The sequence below is a fragment of the Mixophyes fleayi genome, chromosome 6 (genome assembly GCF_038048845.1).
Source record: "Mixophyes fleayi isolate aMixFle1 chromosome 6, aMixFle1.hap1, whole genome shotgun sequence".
Classification (NCBI taxonomy): domain Eukaryota; kingdom Metazoa; phylum Chordata; class Amphibia; order Anura; family Limnodynastidae; genus Mixophyes; species Mixophyes fleayi.
Window position 1 is genome coordinate 80195053 of NC_134407.1, and position 23806 is coordinate 80218858.

General features: G+C 38.8%; 1 protein-coding gene and 1 pseudogene across 2 annotated transcripts in view; one reads left to right on the plus strand and one right to left on the minus strand.

The window, feature by feature from the left end:
- The window catches only part of OGFOD3 (2-oxoglutarate and iron dependent oxygenase domain containing 3), a 118816-nt gene that overhangs the window by 59287 nt on the left and 35723 nt on the right, over positions 1-23806 (minus strand). For both annotated transcript variants that reach the window (XM_075216929.1, XM_075216930.1), the window contains exons 3-6: positions 16216-16291; positions 11907-11949; positions 5156-5220; positions 1520-1576 (exon numbers count right to left, since the gene is read on the minus strand). In XM_075216929.1, the coding sequence (XP_075073030.1) occupies positions 1520-1576; positions 5156-5220; positions 11907-11949; positions 16216-16291 (241 nt within the window). The remainder of the gene's footprint in view (positions 1-1519; positions 1577-5155; positions 5221-11906; positions 11950-16215; positions 16292-23806) is intronic.
- On the plus strand, positions 2639-4473 carry LOC142160601 (uncharacterized; annotated as a pseudogene).

Genomic DNA, 23806 nt, shown 5'->3' on the forward strand with positions numbered 1-23806 from the left:
GCAGTGGCCTCTTTCAGCGGAATAAAGCGCCCTGCCACACTGCAAAAATAATTCAGGAATGGTTTGAGGAACATGACAAAGAGTTCAAGGTGTTGACTTGACCGGTGCAGGACTGCGCAGAGCTGGATAAACTGACTCAGTACAGCGCAGAGCTGGATAAACCGACTCAGGACAGCGCAGAGCTGGATACACCGGCTCAGGACTGCGCAGAGCTCGATACCCCCGGCTCAGGACAGCGCAGAGCTGGATACACAATCTCAGGACAGCGCAGAGCAGTAGCCTATATGCTTTAACAAATAGCATATACTGTTCTTTGTTGTCCAGAGCTGAAATGTACTGCAATTTACATATAGCCAGGAATCACAGAGATATCATAGAGCTATGAAATGGTATCAAAGAGCAAAATATATCAGTGTTCAGAAATGACAGGTTACCAATATGTTCTCACAAATCAGTGTATATCAGCCCAGGATCACACAGTAGGATATGGTATTACAGAGCAGTACAGATGAGTGCAGGACAGTACAAAGCTGTATATAAAAAGCTCAAAACTCCCAGGGTATGAATATGGTATCACAGATCAGTATATCTCAGCCCATGAATCACAGAACAGAATATAGTATCACAGAGCAGTTTCTTATTATCACAGGACAGCACAAATTAAAAATATAAGAACCTGTATGTGAGGCACAAATCCTATATAACTGACCATGTTTAATAGCATATCAGTGGATGAGCGCAGGTACTAATACATAGTAACAGTAGTAATTCAGGATCATATTAAAATAAAAATACAGGTCATCCTAAAACTGAAGCAAATGCAACAATCTAGATGCCTGCATTTCCCAGATTGCTCTGGCTAATTAAAGCTGCCCATGCTCTGCTTAATATGGATTATCACACAAAATCTAGGGTACTAATCAACTTTAATAGACAGGAATTAAGCCTTTAATCGGGATAGTAGCTTGCTGAGTAATTACACAGCGACAGTCAGTTTATTGCCTGGAACGTTTAAGGAGGCACTTTGTGTTAGTCAATACACATGTTCTGCAGTTAATAACATTATCAGAGATGTGGGAAAGAGTCAGCTACAAGAAGCTGGTAAGAACATTGTAGTCCTTGTGCCCATGAGTTGTATTTAGAGTTGACGCTGCCCTAGCTATTGCGTGTGAATATGCCCAAAATTAAAAATATTGCACCTCCATACACTTATGAGCAAATATCCAACCCTTCGCCCTCCAATATTTTACTGTGAAAAAGACCAATTGGCAAATAAACAAAGAGAGGGAAGAAAAACGCAAATACAAAAATAACCTAAACTATTTTTGATGCTGCCCCATGAACAATACTGCCCTAGTGCCAATGGTAAGCTATGGCCGTAAGTATTGTACGTGCAGAACCACAGATCCCAAACAGGAATCCCGAAAGCCACGTTTTCATATTACACATAAATGCAGCAATTAGGAGTCTCTTAAACGTACATGATCCTCTTAAAAAAACTAAATAAAATATATTTTACCGATAGAGCTGTAAATCCTCCTCTTTCAGGATTTCTTTCATTTTTTCTCCATAGTACCTGTGTAAAAGTGAGGTAGAATTAGTAACATAACATAAGTAAATATTTACAGTAGGGATAAGTCGTGAGAGTAGGTCTGCTGGTAAGAATGCACTTTGTTTTTTTGTTTTTTTTCTTTCATGCACTTATTGATACACATGTATTATTAAAAAAATTACAAGCTAAGTATAGCAATATATATATGCCAAAAAGAGAAGAGGCTGTTGGAATAAGCAAATGTTCTGTAGATCTCTAGAGAAGTTAAATAACATTTTGCTAACTGCTTTGTACAGAACTGCAAAACAAGGTCTTTATAAGTACACATACAGACGGTGCTTATCCCTGATATCTTTCGCCGTACATGGCATACTAAGAAACCAACCATGAATTTATTTTGAGATTCCTTTATGTACTATCCCATCTGCAGTTATAAAAGAAGGGCACTGTTTCTGTAAATAATCTGTAATCTTAAGCACATGAGGAATGTAGGAATCTTTGATTCCTATGGCAAAAGTGCAAATAGGCAGTAATCAATAGCAACCAAATAAAAATTTGACTTCACTAATCTAATATGTACCAAAAGCAAAGCCAAATGTGGACTGTTGCTATGGGTTACCACAAAGCATCAAATTGTAGATCACCTGTTTATTTGTGGATAAGTAGTAAAGCAGCCACAAATAAACAGACGCACAGAATCCAGGAGTTCACTGGAGGTGTATCAAGGAAGGTATAAAACTGAAGGAATAGCCACATATATGCTAATGAAGGGAGCATTACCAAGTAGAGAGAAACACCTTTCAAAGTGACAGTGAATCCTGGACATTATCATTCTCTAATATCCTCTAAAGATTTACAGCAGGCAGGAATTTAAGGACTCGATGGGAAAAGTCGACATCTGGAATTCCTAATGAGAGAATGACTGATATTGCAGGCTTGCCGAGCCATTTTCTAGGTTAACAGCACAATTTATCTTCTGTATCTGGGCGAAATTCATTTATGCAAGATATTATATGGCATAATTGGTAATAAATCACTGGGGAGCATTAGTAACAAAGTATAACACAAAGTTATTGCACTGAAACCATGGCCTCAGGAATGGGGGTGGTGTGAGAGGCAGAGGTCGGATGTTACCAGCATTATAGTTAATGGTCTCAGAAAAAAGCAGGGAAAGAGAGCGATATGTAGAACAGAATGAAATGAATGAAGATGAAAAGAAAAAAAGAGAGTGAGTCAGCAGAGAAGAGCATGAGAAAATACACAGTGAAGTGCAGAACAATAAGCAAGCCATACACATAGGGAGGAAAAGTGAAAGGAGCAAGAGAGGGAGGAAAAGTGAAAGGAGCAAGAGAGGGAGGAAAAGTGAAAGGAGCAAGAGAGGGAGGAAAAGTGAAAGGAGCAAGAGAGGGAGGAAAAGTGAAAGGAGCAAGAGAGGGTGGAAAAGTGAAAGGAGCAAGAGAGGGAGGAAAAGTGAAAGGAGCATGAGAGGGAGGAAATGTGAAAGGAGCAAGAGAGGGAGGAAAAGTGAAAGGAGCAAGAGAGGGAGGAAAAGTGAAAGGAGCAAGAGAGGGAAGGAAAGTGAAAGGAGCAAGAGAGGGAGAAAAGTGAAAGGAGCAAGAGAGGGAGAAAAGTGAAAGGAGCAAGAGAGGGAGAAAAGTGAAAAGAGCAAGAGAGGGAGGAAAAGTGAAAGGAGCTAGAGAGGGAGGAAAAGTAAAAGGAGCAAGAGAGGGAGAAAAAGTGAAAGGAGCAAGACAGGGAGGAAAAGTGAAAGGAGCAAGAGCGGGAGGAAAAGGAAAGGAGCAAGAGAGGGAGAAAAGTGGAAGGAGCAAGAGAGGGAGGAAAAGTGAAAGGAGCAAGAGAGGGAGGAAATGTGAAAGGTGCAAGAGAGGGATGAAAAGTGAAAGGAGCAAGAGACGGAGGAAAAGTGAAAGGAGCATGAGAGGGAGGAAAAGTGAAAGGAGCATGAGAGGGAGGAAAAGTGAAAGGAGCATGAGAGGGAGGAAAAGTAAAAGGAGCAAGAGAGGGAGGAAAAGTGAAAGGAGCAAGAGAGGGAGGAAAAGTGAAAGGAGCTAGAGAGGGAGGAAAAGTGAAAGAAGCAAGAGAGGGAGGAAAAGTGAAAGGAGCAAGAGAGGGAGGAAAAGTGAAAGGAGCAAGAGAGGGAGGAAAAGTGAAAGGAGCAAGAGAGGGAGGGAAAGTGAAAGGAGCAAGAGAGGGAGAAAAGTGAAAGGAGCAAGAGAGGGAGGGAAAGTGAAAGGAGCAAGAGAGGGAGAAAAGTGAAAGGAGCAAGAGAGGGAGGAAAAGTGAAAGGAGCAAGAGAGGGAGGGAAAGTGAAAGGAGCAAGAGAGGGAGGGAAAGTGAAAGAAGCAAGAGAGGGAGAAAAGTGAAAGGAGCTAGAGAGGGAGAAAAGTGAAAGGAGCAAGAGAGGGAGGGAAAGTGAAAGGAGCAAGAGAGGGAGGAAAAGTGAAAGGAGCAAGAGAGGGAGGAAAAGTGAAAGGAGCAAGAGAGGGAGGAAAAGTGAAAGGAGCAAGAGAGGGAGGAAAAGTGAAAGGAGCAAGAGAGGGAGGAAAAGTGAAAGGCGCAAGAGAGGGAGGAAAAGTGAAAGGAGCAAGAGAGGGAGGGAAAGTGAAAGGAGCAAGAGAGGGAGGAAAAGTAAAAGGAGCAAGAGAGGGAGGAAAAGTGAAAGGAGCAAGACAGGGAGGAAAAGTGAAAGGAGCAAGAAAGAGAGAAAAGTGAAAGGAGCTAGAGAGGGAGGAAAAGTGAAAGGAGCAAGAGAGGGAGGGAAAGTAAAAGGAGCAAGAGAGGGAGGAAAAGTGAAAGGCGCAAGAGAGGGAGGAAAAGTGAAGGAGCTAGAGAGGGAGGAAAAGTAAAAGGAGCAAGAGAGGGAGGAAAAGCGAAAGGAGCAAGAGAGGGAGGAAAAGTGAAAGGAGCAAGAGAGGGAGGAAAAGTGAAAGGAGCAAAAGAGGGAAGAAAAGTGAAAAGAGCAAGAGAGGGAGAAAAGTGAAAGGAGTAAGGAGCCTATTTATGCAAAACGTCTCTGAGCATATGTGAAACTATGAATAGAGATGTATATGTAATCAACTTTTGCTATTCCTTTACATCCATTTACACAGTGGTATTATTGGCAGTGATATTAATGAAAAATTGCACTTATAATTGCACTTATAATTTTAAATAAGTAGCAGGAGAATTGTGGATCTCAGTGCATTTGATACTTTTGTCCGTTGCAGCTGATTGGGCTGTAAAGGCATATGCTAGCTTAAAATTATTGGCAGCCCTGAGATTCAATATTAACAAACATCATTATTATCTATTGATAAGACCCTTTTAAGTAAGTCTAAATAGTCAGCGGGAGATGGTGAGAAAAAGTGTAAAGACAAAATGAAATATGAATAAAAAATTTAAAAATCACAGTCAGTGTGGAGGTGGAAAATGAATGAGGAGTGTGAGAAAACAGCTTGGAGATGGAGAATATAGTAAAAGAAGACTGAAGAAAGATTTAAATAACAGTGTAAGAATAAAATGTGTTGGGAAAGTGTAGGAGTAGGTTGTAAAGAAAGCTTGATAACGTCAGAGAATAAGACAGAGCTGTAAGGGATTTCTCACCGATACATATTTACAAAATTCTTCCCCATTGACAGAGCTCCAGAGTGCAGGTCTAAAATTGATGCCTGGAAACAGAGAGAGAGAAAATCACTTAATTCACACCTAACAGGAAAACCTGCTATATACCATATTCTTTATTCCAACTTTCAGCTTTTATCATTGTTTATGACAAAGGCTTCTGGGTAATTGTTCTGCATGATTATAGAGGTGCACGAAGTGCATGTGCACGGCGTATTTTGTGCTTCACATAAAATTAGCTGCGCTACACATGCAAACAACTTGTGCCAGTATTTTTAGCTGCATGTATCCGACACTTGCAGAACATGACATTGGAGAGGTGGATTGGGGGTGCTCGGGTACATTACAGTAAAGGCATGAAGATGCAAGTTAACCACACCCATTTGATAGGAGTCATAATTTGGGTTATATGTGTCTTTGAAATATGTTCTTTGCCAAAGGTAAATTCTGAGACTACACAAGATGGTGTCGTTTTCAAGCTGATGATTATATTTGCTCCAGATGCATCTAAACTCTAGATTTAAGGTTGCACATATCTTAAGATGTGGTAACAAAAATGGAGACACCCATTTTTTTACAATCAACTCTAAAATCATCTCCTTAGAGAGAAATAAAATACAAGTTTAGATACTGAAATTAAAAATAAATAAATTTATGACTGAAGCTATGTACGAAGAAGTAAAGGATAACTCCGCCTCCAACTTAATACTGGATTTAACCAAGGAAAGATAAAATAGAAAGTTAGACAGGTACAGAATCTCTTATCTGAAAACTCATTATCAATGAAGTCCTGACAAGAAGAAAGGGAAAAAAGTAGATTATTGTTGCTGTACTGTGATTTTATCATATACACAGACATTATCATTGTGGGTCTTCCTACAGTTATTATAAGGGGCCCTACTAAACAGTATAATGAACAATCCCACTTTCTGTACCCCTGATCATATCATTTTGCATAACACAAATTTCCTATACTGGTCTCGGAAAAGAAATTGCCCCAGCCTCACGCTAAGTGAGTGTAGCTCCTTGACGACTCTGAAAATGTCAGTGAAAACATAATTTTGGAGGATTTGTAGCAAAATATATGCAAGTGTCCACCCTCCTCTGTGAACTCTATCTCCACCCCTTGCTCTCCACTGTTGCCTCCACTCACTCCCTACTCACCTTCTCTTCCTCTTCTACTCCAGTATCTGCAGATGAAGTCTGCATCCTTCTATCCTCCTTACCCTCTTCGACCTGCCCACTATCCTCCTCACCTCTCCTCCCCTCCTCTATTCCCTCTCTCTCGAGGCCTGCTCTCATCTTGCCGACATTCTCAACCTATCCCTGTCCTCTGGTAGCTCCCCTCCTCCTTCAAACAAGTGGTCATCACCCCCATGCTAAAAAAAAACCAAAAACAAAAAACAACACTTTCATCTCTAATTACCATCCTATCACCATCCTTCCTTTTGCCTCAAAAATTCTCAAATGGGTGGTCTACAACCGTCACATGTACTTTCTCTCATCTCACTCCCTCCTTGACCCACTCCTATCCTGATTTTGCTCCTCTACTTCACCAAATCTGATCTCACTAAGGTTACAAACAACATTCTCCTTTTTATCCTTCTCAACATCTGTGCTGCCTTGGATAGCATTGACAACTCCCTCCTTTTGCAAACTCTTCAAGCTATAGGCCTCTGTAACACTGTTCTGTCCTGGTTTTTCTCTTACCTCACCAACCGTTCCTTTTCAGTCTTTACACACAACTCCCCCCACTTCTCTTTGAGTTCCTCAAGGACCCGTTCTTGGCCCCCTACCCATCTCCCTCATGTCTCCTGCTGTCTCTCACCCATCTCATTTGGATGTCCGAGTGCTTTCTTAAACTCTATATTTTCAAGATAGAAATAATTTTCTTCTCCCAGGGCTCCCTAACCCCCCCCCCCCCCTATTTCTGTTGATAACACTTCCCTCTTCTCTGTCACACAAGTCTCCTGCCTAGGGGGTCAACCTCAACTCCTCCCTCTTCTCTATAACTCAATAACTCATATTCAGTCCCTCTTCAAATCTTGCTAATTACACCTCCGGAATATATACAATATTCACCCCTTTCTCATCACGGAAGCCACAAAATCTCTTATTCACTCCCTTGTAATTTCTCACCTCAAATACAGTAATATCCGTCTCTCTGGCAGATCCAACTCACATTTTGCCTCTCTTAAGTCTATCCTCAATGCTGTCATTCTCCTTATTTGTCTCTATCTCTGCTAACCCTCTCTGTCATTCACTACAATGGCTGCCCCTTGGCCTACAGAATTAAATTTAAACTCCTCACCCTCACCTACAAAGCTCTAAACCAATCCAACCCCGCTACATCTATAGCCTCATTTCTCCCCACACTCCTTGCCACCACCTCTGCTCTGCCAATGACCACCGACTCAATACCACACTGATTACCTCTTCCCACTCCTGCCTCCAGGACCTCACCTGGGCTGCCCCACACCTGTGGAATTATCTCCCACTCCCTATCAGGTTAGCCTCTACTCTCCAATGCTTCAAGTGTGCCCTTAAAACTAATTACATTATTCAAGCCTTTCACTTCCACTTCCCCAAACAGTATCACCCTATTTGTGTCTTCCCCTTTAGTATGTAAGATCTCACGAGCAGAGACCTTTTTCCTAGTGTTCTCCTTCTACTATCCCATCACCTTCTGTATCCCTAGGCCTCGTTCATTAGCTGGTTTCTTGAGCCCAGGCCTATTTCATATTGGACATTACCATTCCCATCAACATCACACACTGTCCCGTAAATAATTTGATCTGCATTAACAAGTTATCTGTGTATTATTTGTTTAATCAGTTGATGTCTGGTCTATTTATCATTTTGTTTTTCAAGTATTGTGTAATGAGTTATGGATTATTGCTGTCTGCTTATTGTATACTATTGTAAATACCACGTACAGTGCTGCGGACCTTTAGTGGAGCCTTATAAATAAAAGATAATAATAACAATTTATTAATTTATTTAGTAAGACTTAGCAATGAGTCTATATATCGTTCGAACTGGAAAGTTAACAGTGGCTGTACGGAAAATGTTAGTGAATGGAATTTGATATTATATATACGAGGTATGTCTATTAAATAACGAGACTGTGATTTCACCTAGTAAACAAGCAGTCAGAACCGGTTATAACTGCATAAGTAGTAACCTTGAACCGGTCTGAACCTGCATGACAAGCTGCAACACTCTATGACGTTCAGTTGATTGTGAGTCGCCATTTAGTTTGGTTGTGTTTTCTGTAGAGTGCCGAAAAAATGCACAACGTGTCAATTTCAAATTTGTTGTAAAATTGTACAAAACAGCAACAGAATGTTTTCAAATGCTTACTACAGCCTATGGGAATGACTGCCTGTCTCGTGCGCGTGTGTTTGAGTGGCACAAAAGATTTAGTGAGGGACGTGAGAATGTCGAAGATGATGAACACCCTGGGCAATCTTGCACTTCAAGAACCGAAGAAAATGTAGAAGAAATCAGTCAGATTGTTCGAAAAGACCGCCGACTCAGTGTTCGAATGATAGCTGTATCCGTGAACATTGACAAAGACACCGTATGGAAAATTTTGCGTGAGGCTCTTAACATGATGAACGTTTGTGCAAAGATGGTCCCAAGGGTTCTCACACCAGAGCAAAAAGAACGTCGCAAGGAATGTTGTGTTGACATTCTGCAGCAACTTGGCACAGATCCAAACCTGTTTCATAAAGTAATCACTTGTGATGAGACCTGGATCTTCCAGTACGATCCTGAAACCAAAAGACAGGCAATGCACTGGAAAACACCGTCATCACCAAGAATGAAAAAAGCTTGTCAAAGCAAATCAATTCAAAGCAATGCTGAGAGAAAGGGTCAGAAAACATGGTTTCTTCCTTCCCCAGGACAATCCGCCTGCTCACACAGCACTTTCTGTGAAGCAGTTTTGACCGAAAAACACATTACTACACTTGAACATTCTCCATATTCGCCTGATTTAGCACCTTGCGATTTTTATCTTTTCCCAAAAGTTAAATCAGTGCTTAAAGGGACACATTTTGAGTCAGTTGATGCGGTAAAGGAGAAAATGGCAGATATGTTGAAACAAGTGACAGAAATTAATTTAATTAATTTGCTCCATGCCTTCGACCAGTGCAAAACAAGACTACAGCGATGTATTAGTGCAAATGGGGAGTATATTGAGGGGGACAAACATTACATTTGTAATACCAATAAATAAAGGTCTCGTTATTTAAGACATACCTTGTGTATATATATATATATATATACATATCTATATATATATATATATATATATATATATATATATATATATATATATATACACACACACACACACACACACACACATAAAAGACAGAATCTTGCCACAGAGACATACGGAAATTAAGTGTTTAGGAGTGAGGACTGTCAGTGAGAAGCTGCAGGACTACTGAGTTACCAGGCAAAATGTTACATGGAAAAACATTTCCATTTACTAATCACAAGGAACGTGGAAAATGCGAGTACAAGACTTCACAGCTGCTTAAACCCTTTTCCGTTAGGTAGACTCTTTAACTAAATGAAGAGTTGGAAGGGTGGACAAATGAGCATACATAAAATAGAGCAATAACAACAATATGGGAATGAAATGTGTCTTAGCCTCTTGAGTGTTGTGAAAAACAAGACAGCTGGGTGTTTCATAATTAACTACTGTGTCCAAAATTGGAAACCAGGATTAATAGTGTTCAGGAATAAAATATTTTTAGAAACAAAAGTCAAGAAAATAACGCTGAAAAGTTAAACATAAGAACGCATCACTTAAATGATTGTATTATAAAAAAAATTACAGTCATCTTATCATAATGTCTGGCTACATTATTGCAGTTTAATGTGCTTTTCCATCATAATGTTATCTTGTGCATATATAATATATAACTATATATGTTGAAACAAAACAACACAATGTAGCAAAGCTATATCAAACTGCAACATTATGAAGTGAATGCAGAAGTCATGTCACTCTAGTTTAATTGCAAACAGAAGAAACAAGGAAATAATTCAGAAATTTTAGTTTTGCTACCTTTCATGTTAAATTCATAACTTTATGTATATACCCCAGCGTTTAACTACATACTTTAGCTTTTGTCCAAAACTTTTCAGGAATTGAAACCAGCAAATGCAGAATTTGAAAGTGGAAACAATGCACATAGCAGACAGAATTCAATGCTCTCACAGCAGATCCCATTCATCAAAGGAACACCATCCAGCAATCACCAGCAAGCGCTTTCCTTCCTAAGTCTTATACACCAGTTTTATTATCTTTTATTTATAAAGCTCTGACATACTACACAGCATTGCATATTGAGGGGATCATGCCATAAACAAGTTACATACTATGACATGACACAAAAGCTAAAGATGGCCCTGTCTGAATGAGCAGTATCAGACTTGGAACTGAGAGAGAATGCTTGTGATTGGTGGAGCGACTCACTTTGGTGTAGGGGAGGTGCTGTGTTAACAGAAGCTGCAACATAACAATAACTGATTTCACTGGATTTAAAAGTCTTTTAAAGCATAGTTGCCAACCTTTCCAGGCTTGCGGTAGTCTCGGGGAGGAGCTGGGCATGAGGGGGTGGGGCTTGGCGAATTGCATCATATTCCCCCCCCCCCATGCTATTTTACCAAAACGATGCGTACCATGGAGGCTCAAAATCTGCGGGAGAATAGCCAGCTCTCCTGGCAGTCTGGGAGACCTACCAGGAATTCAGGAGTCTCCCGGACATTCTGGGAGAGCAGGTAAGTATGTTTTAAAGTCTCTTCCCATCCCACCCATCCAGGAAAGAAACTTATTTTACAACTTCAAGTAAGCCACAAAATTTGAAATTTGAATTTGAATGTTTAACACTGATACTGTATGCTAACATGTACCAAATTCTAGATTATTAATTGGGACTTGACACAATGAAGTCCCTGAATCTGGTACTGTATACACTTAAGTAAAGAACATTTAGAATATTTTCTGCATTGATTGTATAGTATGTAAAGTACACCTCTTACCTGCAGAGTGGAGGCTGCTCTTTTCTGGGCTGAACATATAGTCATGAGAATGCAGCCTATATATTCATTGCTTGACCTTGTCTCCATTCTCATGAATATAGGAGTCATGCCTCAGTGATGTCACTGGCTCCTAGTGAATGAAGTTTCTCATGAATATTGTTTCAGCCACAAAATGGCTGCCTGGATGGACTATTTATTTCTCCTTCTCTGGATAGCAAAACGTGGAGTTCCAATCGAATGGACAAAAAATAACCCCAGAATTTTAGAATATACAGCTATTGCTGAGTGGTGATGCAGCATGTGAAGCTTCTAATGCTCTGATTGGCTACAGATTGGTTCTATCCCTACTCATTTCAAAGTTGCTTAACACACAGCTATTTCTGAGATAAATAAAATGCACCTAAAAAACCAACATCTTTAATGAGGATTTAGTGTTTAGAAGTCTAGAGATATTGATGTTAATGTGCTTTCAATATGCAGCATGTATAACTAGATTTAGGGGTCTGGTATCACAATGAATGAATTCTGGGGCAATCTCAACCACACACATTTTCACTTTCAGCTGTATGAAATAAGAGGACAGATTACTTGGTTCATAGCTAGAGGGCCTCAAGAAATATGTTGAAAAGACTGCATTAATCTTCTGAAGCCTCTGATATCCAATACTTACCCCTCCGTCAGAGCCTCCGAGGGAAAATCCAGCCTCAGCTATCCTGTAGGAAAACACAGAGCCAGTAATCGCATCTCACGACACATCTAGAAACAGGCATCCACTGTAGGACAGACACAGTAATATAGTGGTGAAATTTACCACACATTGTGCAAACCAATTTGTTTATACAGGAAGCAGAATATCAAATAGGGCCAATAAACCAGACAGGCAGATGGGATTAGCAGGCATTTTACTTCTAGAGAATGGGGATTGTGGGCTCTGGTTTCACTTTAGCTACATCGTGCAGCTCATAAAACACAGCCTACAACTTCATGTATAACTCAAAGCAGAATTATGAGGTAAATTTAAGTGAATATTGCACTGTATTTAAACAGACCCTAATTAATATGGTGATTGCCTTCTCTTATAATCAGCTTGACTACATAAGCCATATTATGTGTATTAAACAAATACCTATGGATAAGTAAGTTGTTTTACAAAACCTCTTGCCATTTTATATGGCTAAGAATGCACCATTTATTTAACTGCTTATTGACTTGATAAAAACAAATCCAAAAATCCAAAACACTGTCCACTCCAGGCTCTAAAGCTAGTTTTCTGAAAAAATAACCAGACTAATCTAAACCCTGGGTGCCTAAGAGACTAACCTCTGAATGGCACAGCAAGGTTAAATAAGAATGTATGAGGGATCAGTACACTGCTTATCTAGGTGTTCCTGATCTACTTAAACTAAGATATTCATTCTGTCATGAAACAGATTTTCTAATTGAGTGATGTCATTCAGAGGAGCAGCTACACAGGCCAACATGGAACACTGAACACAAACTAAAGAACTCCACCCACAAAAAAATCAGTTTTAGGTGTTTTGAGATGAATTCAAGAATTCGCCAGGGTTCACAATGGCTGGAATGCTTCCATACTGTTTTTTCCAAATTTACCACTCATGCGATTAGGAAGTTTGCAGAGAAGAGATAAGGAAAACATGCTTAGAAGGGTATGGAGTGGTGCAGTATTGGACCATTACAGAAATAGGCTAACAGTGCATATAAGGTAAGTTTTCTTTAGCTTCCCAAAAAAACAATTTTTTTTGTTTTTGGGGTTATTCTTTTCAAAGTTATACACTTTGGATATTAGTACATCTCTGCTCAGAAAATCATTTAATTGTAGGTTCATTGATGCTGCCATATTTCTACAAAAAAATCAGTGCAACATTTTATCTCACTGACTGGAGGAATAAACAAGTTTTCAGCAACACAAAATTTATAATACCCTGTATAACACTATTTTTTTTTACAAGAGCATCATTATTATTTTTTTTGCTTTAAGTATAAATAGCACAGCATCGTCATATTCTGTCAGATCAGAGAAAACATGATGGCAGCCTCAAGTCTGCAACAGTTGAGACTTTAAAATGAATAAGTTAATATGTACTACCCACTTAACAATTTTAAAGACAGTGAGGTCTTCTTAACTTCTTTACCTACACTCAAAGTTGCAAACCTGCTGTAAAATTATAGCACCCAATCAGCATTTAGCTATTATAGGCTAAACGGTAAAAGCAAACATCTGATTGGCTGTCATGGTCTTACTGCATATATCTACCTTTGAGTAATGCCCCTAACTAGCTCTCAGATTTGGATCTAATTCAATAAGATAAACATTAATATAGTATACTACTTACTTGGGATCTGGCCTTCAACCCTATACAGAGATTCCCAAGATGTCTACCATAGTCGGACAATGCTCATCTCACTCCTGCAGGAAGCATGCTGTCTGCTACCAACATAATGTCTGTATTGTAATGCCCATCTTGGCAGGAGCGAGGAGAGGTTCACTGGACCAGTGCAGACATTGGGGAAACCACTAGACTGAGTGGACCCCTGAGAAGTTATATTTTGGATTATTGTTTATTCCACCCAAAATCTAATTTTCAGATCTGATTGGAATTAATCTTTAAGATAAGTGTTTTACATTCACTATGAATTATATCAGAGGTATGCATGGGGTATGGGATAAAGCACTGCCTACTGTTATTTATATGGGTATTAGAAGTCACCGTGGAGTTTTGTGCCCATAGAAGAAGTTGTATGTCTTTATACAGGTCAGAGAAATGTGAGGCGACTTATAATGGCACTAAGTAATTACATTAGGGGGCCATTATATACAATACACAAGCTTTCCTAATTAACACATCAGTGATGACACAACTCACAGATTATAAACTATGATAATCAGACCTCACTGTTGACACAAATATTATTTACAGAAGTTTACACACATAGTAACATCATTTATGCATTATATAGTTATATATCATACAATTAACGCAGTGTACACCTCCCGCTAAGAGCGCCACATTTTTACATGCATCCTATGGTCACTTAAAGCAGACTGTGAGCCGTTCTGATCACACTTTGAGAGGCTCATTTGTTCCCTGCTGCATAATAGGCTCCAGCTTTCTTGCTGTATGAGCAAAGTCTGTATTTATGTTTAATACAATTTATATACAGATCTGCAGAATATGCTAGAAATTCATAAATAATGTATAAGAACTTATTTCATGGGCATCACTGCATTGCTAAAGCCGTGGAAGTAATTTCACTGAGCTACTATAATACAGCATAATATGTAGTTACATTTTATGGAAGGGATTCTCCCACTATTATTAGCATTTATTTATATAGGGCCGGCATACTCTGCGTCGCTTTACAATTTACAATTGGGAAGAAACACAGTAATAAAACCAGAATGGCTATTAACAGACAGACAAAGCGGTAAGAAAGTCCTGCTGACAAGCTTACAATGTATAAGAAAATAGGAATTTGATACATGAGGTTAAATGCCACAGACTGCAAATTGGTCCAGCCAGACTGAAATGGGAAGAGCGTTTAGTGGGGCTGGGGGAAGGGGGTGTCAGATAGTTGTTTGAAAATAAAAAGAGAATAAACGTCCGCTCACTGCTATGCCACTATAAAAAAAACCTATGATAGCCAATGTATTGTATAACACTATTGTGCCCCAGCAGTGATACAGGAATATGCAGTTATTTTAAAGCTAAACTGTAGTTTCAGGAATCCCAGCATACTATATTGTTTCAGGAGAAAGAGTGCCAAGAATGGCTGATAACAAAACCCAACTGTTTAAACTTTGTTACACTAGCATGTATGTGTGTGTATTATTGATGTTGTTTCGTAGCCCTAAAAAGATCAGTAAATTAAGATTAAAAAAAACCCATTTATCATGGATGGGCAAGTGTCCATAGCCACTGGAGTCACCGGTGGCTGTAACGGTCCAATGGCACACTCCGCTAATAGCTGTGCATGTGACGATCGCTCTCGTGTGAATAGAAAGTTTTCAGGAGAGGGACATCAACACCTTCCCATCCTATTTGAAACAAGCCGAGCGGTAAAAGGAGTGCAACGAAGCCATCTGAGGCCCCAGCGGATCAGACCGACTGTGCATCCATTGTAAGTAAAATGGTTTTTTTTTTATATCTAATTTAATTCTTCCTTACATTATTTTTTAGCTATATGTCCAATAAACTCTTTGTCACCTAAACTGCACGAGTGGAGACGCGGTAAAAGATTTATTTGGATTTAAAGCAGACCTAACAAAAGAATAAATTCTTATTATATTTTATCTAAATCTGTCCATCTACTTTGCTGACAGTTGCCAACTTTAATAAGCTTCTTGGGAAGCCAGAGCTTGAGTCTCCTGATTAACAGAAATGTTTTGCAGACATTCACACAGAAGAATATAACCAGCGAGATTACTACATATAGCACACATGCCGTGCATTGCTATTTAAGCATGATTTTCTTGCCAACACTTAGGAGATTGTCAGAAAACCATAGGAAGTTTCTGTTTTTTATGGATAAGAAAGGAAATCATTTATTACACTTTACTATAGTTATGATGAAATGACATAAGAGGTTATGGCGGAGGTATAAATTTTAGTTCATATATGAAACTCCTCTTTTAACTAGGGCGACCAGATTAGCCATGGAAATATGGACACATGTGTATGCTAGTCAATTAGCTCACCTGTATACGTTGTTCCTTCCATCTTTATTGTACTATACTATAGTATTCAGGAATATAGCATGAAATCATTGCAAGGCAGCATGCACTCAGATTTACATGGCTGTTCTGGCAGCTATAGCTTCGTTCATGATGACTTCAAACACTACAAGTCCACATAAGTTTGGAAAAAGAACTAGTGTAACGTCCCCTGTGACAGGGGCTATAGAATCACTTAGCTATTCAAATTTATAAGAATGAGCAGCAAAGGAAAACAGAAAGGTACCTCAGCATTCTCTGGGCTTCCTGTTGTGTTATAACAGCATCTGTCACCGCTCGCCCGCATTTCAGTGGTGTGCACCCTTGGAGAGAGGAAAAAACAATCTTAATTCTATTTCTAAGCATTTTATTTAAGCAATTATTTAAATCACATGCTGGGAAGCACGCACAGAGCGACTAAAAACTTGCTTTGGACTGGATTATTTAAAAATAACCTTTGGTTTCATAAATAAAACAAACAAACAGGAGAGCACAGAGCCACTTTATCGATAATTACAAAGCCCATGGGTGGATCCGCCGGCTGCTGAGAACCCCACTTATCTCACTAGCATTTTAATAGTTCTATATACAATTTTTTTTTCCTGGCAACTCTTTGAAGTATACATTTTTAGACAACGGACGTGGGTGGAGAAAGAATGCTAGTGAGGATCTAAAACTGAATAGGTTTTTAAATAATTCATATTTTTTAACCTATTCCTAGCCAAGTTTTTGTAACAGTTTGCTAAGATGCTCATCTCAGTGCCTCTGTGGCAGAACGTCGGTTAAAACCACCCAGGATGCTTGAAGTAGCTGCAAATTCCCATTAACTCAAAACAGCTGTAATTAATTTCAAGCCAACACAAGATGTTTTGTGGTTCTTGCCAAGAATGTTCCCTGCAGGCTGCAGCAGCAGATAATGCATGAAATTATGCCACCCTTTCTCCTGTCAGGTCTCCGTTCCTGTAGGCGTTATTACTGCCCCTGTGAGAGGTCATGACACCACTGCGGGACCTGGATCAGAAGAATTGGCAGTTGCTTGCAAACTCTTTTTACTCTCTCATCAGAGACATACTGAAGTGACAGTAGATAAAAAGACATGTATCAGCCCCATCCTACCTGCTGTAAAACTTCACACACAGAGCCAAATTCTGGGGGAAAAGCATTATGTCTCCAATCATATTAACAGCAAGTTAGCATGAACAAACAATGAATGTACTTTTAGGTACTGCTTTTAAAGCCATCACTGACTCACAAATTAAATGACAACCTTTGAATATTTCGCTAGCTCTAATGTGCGCTGTTGCCACTTGAGAATACACCATTCCAATTCCTTTACTGACCACCTTAATTACAAAAGAAAAGTGAGTGAAAAGCATTTCTCCCCATATAGCAAAACAAGAAAACACTCCCAAGGGCTTGCAGTCAGTTATCAACAAAACACCCACATTTTAAAAGAAGTGGTACAATAAAGCAGAAATGAATTGGGAGAGTGTTCCGAGATTTAGTACTGTTACAGGTTCCTAACAAGGAGATTCTCTGTAAAATATATAGTTTTCAAGAAAGCCAGCATATCCTGGGTTACTTAGAGGATTTGTCGTACTCGTAGCTGATGGTAACATTTTGATCTACTAATATTATGACATCAGCTTGGGTCCCCAAAGACATACATACAGCAAAAATGATGAAAACAATAGCCTGCCATGAACTATGAGTCCACAACACAGAGATGTGCATACTTAGTGGAAAGCAACTAGTTATGCAAAACCATTTACCAAGCTGTGCTTTGGTCCATCTTTTATTGGTTGCCTGTGGGACATGTTATACAATGTACTAGTCCCTGCCTGAGCTGTCTGCATAATGGCTCCTGGCAAAAAGTTACGTAGCCCCCATTTTTTATATAGTAATATAGATGTGCATGTCTGTGTGGAAAGATACCAAACATTACGTTTCATTTATAAAACAGAGAAAAGTGCCAAGGCTTAGATTTTTCATTTTTTTAAGTGTTCATTATTCCATAACATGAATAATTTCATAAGCGCAATAAATATTCAAATGTTTGTGAAACCGAAAAACCTTTGAACCCTCTGTAGGAAAATCGCCAACTGGTCCTGTTCTTGTGTAGGTACGCACAGTTCCCAACTTCTCTTCTCAATCAATATTCATATGGAAGAAATACATATAGAGTGTAGTATGTTAATTTTATTATACTATCCCATGATATGAATAAATCTTCAAGCTTTTATTCAGGATTTATTCACATCATGAAATAATGGCCACATAAACATAGATAAGCGCTAAGGCTTATAGACTATTTTTTTTCCCTTTTCTTTATATAGATTAAGGGTGAGAGTGACAGCTACTTGTCTCTAGTTCAGGCAGCTGTGTATGAGAGAACTATAGAGGATTTGTTTAAGAGGTTACAAATCCAAGTATCTATCTATCTATATATAATGCTGGGGTCCGGATCTCTGAGCACAAAGCCCACCCGAACTCGGTACTCTCGCACACCCCGAGAGCTGTAATGCTCTCACAATATTGGTGACTTCATCACAAATGACATATCCTCAGGAGAGTCCAAGTGGGATAAGCCATGTTGCAATGACATCCCTTAGTTTTTCAAACAGGTTGTCCGCGGTATGCCTCTCAGTATAGACGGTTTAATTTAAGCACAGTCTCCTCAACTGCATCTATATATTGGTTTAAATCTCTGTTCAATGGAGCATATTCCAAGATGACAGATTCCATGCTGCCCACATTTTCAGTGTCTCAGTCTGTCTAAAGCCACTCCAGTTGGAATATCCATTCCTCTGTCTATATAAGTTTATGAGAGGATGAGAGGGAGGTATCCAGAGAGAAGGACATTAAAGATGCATCACAAGCAGACATGGTTTAATAATGTAGAGTTCATCGACAGCACTGTTGGGCTGAAGGCAGCTAAGTATTGGTAGCTTGTTTTGTGAGGGCCCAAACAAACCAAGCACTTCAGCCACAATAGTGTGACTGCTTGTCGCTGGAGTGCTTGCTTTATTAAAATGTACATGTCCTTTTCAATATCTTACATAAGGGTGGGTCAGAGGGCCAAAGGTCAATTCCATCTTGCACCACTTTTCCTTTCTGCCACTGCTGTGTGGCAATGTTTCCTAGATGTGATATGAACTGCCGTGTGTTTGTGTCGTTGCTCTTTCGCTTAGCATCCAGCCAGGTCTTTGTCCGAAAGTGGATGAAAATAATATTGTGACCTGTATGATGGCCAACCTTGACTGGAAACGTTAATAATAATGTAAGAACAAAAAAAGAATAAAATTATCATCATCATCATGTAATTTATTTTAGCATATTTTAGACATTTTTCTAAAAAATACAGATCCTAAACCAAAACACGGGGGTCAGTGAACATATCATATATATATATATATATATGTATGTATATATCAGTGTTAGATCTGATCTGTTTAACTTATGCTGCAGAGAGCAGCATTTTCTTTTGTTTTTTAAAGACTACAAATCAAAGCCCCCCCCTTCTAATGGATATACTTTTCACATGTGTACATAGCGGATGTCTTAGGTGCTTGTCTCTTGTTCCATTCTGTTGTCTGGATGCTCCGTCACTCTGTGTGTGTGTGGCGAAACTGGTTCCTTGGCTGGCACCTGCTGCCAGTTTCTTGTTTCAAACTGTACAGTTATGCATAGTCAATTAAATCATGGCCTGTCAATGCTTATGTACGCTAGCTCAAAAGGACCCTTACATGCTGCCCTTTATTGAAGATAGCCAGACACCAAGCCTCTCTGATAGGATTATACCTCCCTTAATTGGACTAATAAATACATAGTAACCCATAAAAAGTTTCTTATACAGGGGTGTAGAAGTACAAATCAATAAAATAATACTGGCGGTCTGTAACTTCAAGAATTATCCTCACCAAGGAAAGTGTACTACTGGGATTTCTGGCTAAATCAGATTATACAATCAAACACTGCCTAAGGCAATTTCTACAGAGGTTTTATGAATTTAATGTCCTTCCTCTTAGATCCCAGCTTCACTGACTAAAGCTGGTCATACACACACATTTAATGGTCCAATCTGGTAATTTTTGTAACGTATACACCTCCATTCTGATAGAGCAAAAAAAAACTTCCATGTTTGTGAAATCCGCCACAGACCTAGAAGAGGAGGGGAGTACAAAACAGTCAGATGCACAGTGTCATTCAGTCGCTGGGTGTAATATCTGTGCAGTTTGGTCACTTATGTACGTGGGAAATTCCCTGCAGTCCTTAAGATAAAAATAAAATTGTTGGATTACTTCAATAAAACTAAATAACCAATTTACCTTCTAGTTTCCTGGTAATGTCTCATAGTAGTCCTACACCATTCTTCATAAAGGAGCTTCAGATGTGCAGTGATCAGACTGAACAACAGGACTGCGTAGTGTGCGGCCCCTTTAAGTGAACCGTCACAACATACAGTGGAGGGAGACATTTTGTTGGTTGAACCAAAATTCAGCCTATAAATTAACTGCTAAATACCAACAGAACTGAGGCATGTCGTTACTGTAAGTGTGGTTAAATTGTAGAATTCCTGTGGGGTTAATGGCACATTCAGAAACACAACCTAAAAATGGTTTGGGGTGAGGAAAGAATATTTTTCCTCCCTGGGAGATGATATGTCCAACTCTAACAGCAGTTTTGTTTTGCCTTCCTATGGATCAAAGCATATAAAATTCATGAGACGGTTAACTTGATGGACATGTATTTATTTTTTAAACCTTACTATATATAACTAAAAGGGGCAATTCAGGGACGGTGGGTTGGGTAAAAATTACAATTTAGCCTTCAAAGAGTTTTTTTTTTGTTAAGAATAGCAGGTTGTGAATGAGAAACAGTCAAACAGTATTCATCATTTACGGTCTCTAGGAAGTGGGTAACTGTCCTTCCAATCGCATTAAACACTATTTTCTTTACAGAAATAACAGTCTGTCAGGTACGCGCATTAATCTTGCCAGATCTAAACCAATAATAATATGTAACACAGAGCTACAATACCAATAAACATGACATTGGAAAATACATTGCAATAAAAGGAAAAGCTGTTTTTATTTTTTCCCGTTTCTCGCATGAGAAAGCATTTTGTCATAAAGCCAGTGTGGAGCAATGAAGAATATGTTGCTGAACAGTTTGTGCGCCCACTCAATAACGTTCTGTTTCAATAACTACCATCTGGCAGACAAACATGTGTTTGATATTTTTGGAGCTACCTATTTTAGTATGATAAAAAAAACCTCTAAAATAATAGTTCCCAGGGGACCAATAAAATTATTTCAATCTTTGCTAAAGGAAGGTGCATCAGGAAAACAACTTGGCCTGAGTTGATAAACAGCCGGCTTATAGCAGAAGCCATAGCAGAAGCCATGCGCTCCAAAACTCAATGGGAGACATTTAGGTGAAGAAAATATGGGGCAGATATTTTTTCCTTTTTGGTCCATCCTCTTCCCTTCATGCCATTTATAAAAACATCACATAGCCTCTAGACATTTGATGTTATTTTCTCATCTTAAATGTCTCCTGCATCTGCCCTATTAAGGGTTTTATATTGATATTACAAAAACAATGCTTATTGTATACAGACTCGTTGATATTTTGTGTTTGCTACATTTATATTGGAACCTTATGCAGCCTATTGGAGACACACATTTTATTTTACGGGCCTTTGTTGTTCCTAATTAAGGTAGATTACATTTCAGAAACTGCTTTTTGTGTACTATTCTGAATTAAGAGGGGATTACTCCTATAAATTTTGAATGGACCATTATGTTCCCAATTGCAGCAAATACTCTGTTAACAGTGATTTATATTGTGTCTGTAACAGCAGCTGTTCGCTGCAACTACAGCTGAATCCAGCTTATTTTGATTATTATATTTATTTACAGTGCTTTAATGATTAACTGATGCATAATTATTATCTGTGCATAATTTTATATAGATTGTTATATAACAAAATATATATTGTGAGTTTATAGGGAACTTAGTTTATCCAATGGTCATCAATTTAATGGTTCTAAAATTGGGCCATTAAGTATTAATACTTTTTAAATCTATGTTAGTACTGGGAGTTGGATTTAATTTAGCACTGCAGTATAGTTTATTTGATACTTTGCTTGCTGTTAAGCAGACTGCCATTTTTTCATTGCAAAGGCTGATTGTTTTAACAGTCAGTGCAAGAAAATCTCCTCAAATCAGGATTACTGTGCCTGGATCAGGAAAGCTGGGATACATGCATTCCCCTGTGCCAGGCACAATTAAGCAGACATGGTCCCTTTATTTCTTATATTATACCCACTTCTGCACTTGTCATGCATTGAAGCTACATGGGAAGAAGATACATTACATTTTACCCACAGTAACCATAGGGATCTCTGATTCATCTATTAGTTCAGTGCCTGTGCTGTGAATGCCTATAATCTGTCAGTGGAAATTAAGTGGAAAAGGTAAGTCCAAGATTGGAATTTTGCACTTGGTAGTGCCAGGGGTGCTATGTCCTATAGCGAATTTCATCATATTCAGCTAATTATATTACATAGAGTTTATTACAACCTTATTAAATTACAGACATTAGGTAGGCAACCTACTTCTGATTGGCCTAAATCTGGCATGGGACCTGTCTCTTCCTGGCACCTTCTCTGGTCCTATCTGGAGGTCCTTATTTTTGGACCGCGGTAGTGGTGAGTATTCAGATGACTGGGATTCAAATTCTTTTATTATATTCTAAGACCTGTATTTCTGGACTCTCTCTAAATTTCTGTCTAGATAAGACTTTATCACACAATATGTTAGAAATCTCCTTGCCATGGCTAAGGTTGTCCTAACTAGAACATGGATGGCTACTGAGAAACCTTGTGTTGCCAGTTGGATTACCTTAGTTAACGACTCTGTTGGCCATGAAGCAAAAATTCCATAGTTAAGTATTACAAGATCTGGTTTGGGTCCTGTTTTTCTATATCATCACTATCTGAAGACTCAGATTATTGGTTTTAGGCACCCGGTCTGTGGCTTTATCTTTTTGTTTTTGTCTTTTTGTATGAATCTTTTTGCTCTATCTACGCAGTTCATTTTAGTGTTGGTAGAATCTACTTTTTGATTAATCAACAAGAATTGTCCAAATTGGGGGAGATGGGTCTTTTTACTGTTTTTAGCAATTCAATATAAAAATGCTAAATAAATTCATGCTATTATGCTTTTAAAAAAAGCTGAATGTACAAATATTGATGTAAATATGGATTTGACTCTCAAATCTTTGTGGAACCTCATATCACTATGTTGTGATGGGCTGCACGTTGGCCTAGGTTTTCCCATTTGAAACCTAACTACAGGTAGACATGCTGGACATACTCTGTTCTGTGGTTAACTTTCCAATGCTCCACTTGGCTACAGGTTACACTAGTCTCATCCACTTTGTCTTATGATTGTGTGTACACACTTCGTTTTGAAAACTATATGCAATGGGTGTTCTGAACCTAATCCAAGGTGTCTGCTTCTTTCTTTACTACAGAAAAATAAATCTTAAAGTATTAACATAGAAATAGATAGATGGCAAATAAAACTAATCGTCCATTTAGTCTGCCCCTTCTATGTGTGTTTATTCTGGGAGGTGGAGGTTAGAAAAATGTTTTATTTTTTAGAATATTTTAAGTGTTGACAATAGCAATATATTTCATTCTTTTATTGTGCGAGTCCTCACCACAGATGCTAGGTGATATTTCCATGGATCCATCACCCTTTCAGTCGTCCTCCCTGCAATTTCACAATGTGTTCCCACATTGTTCCCCTTTACTATTAAGAGGATT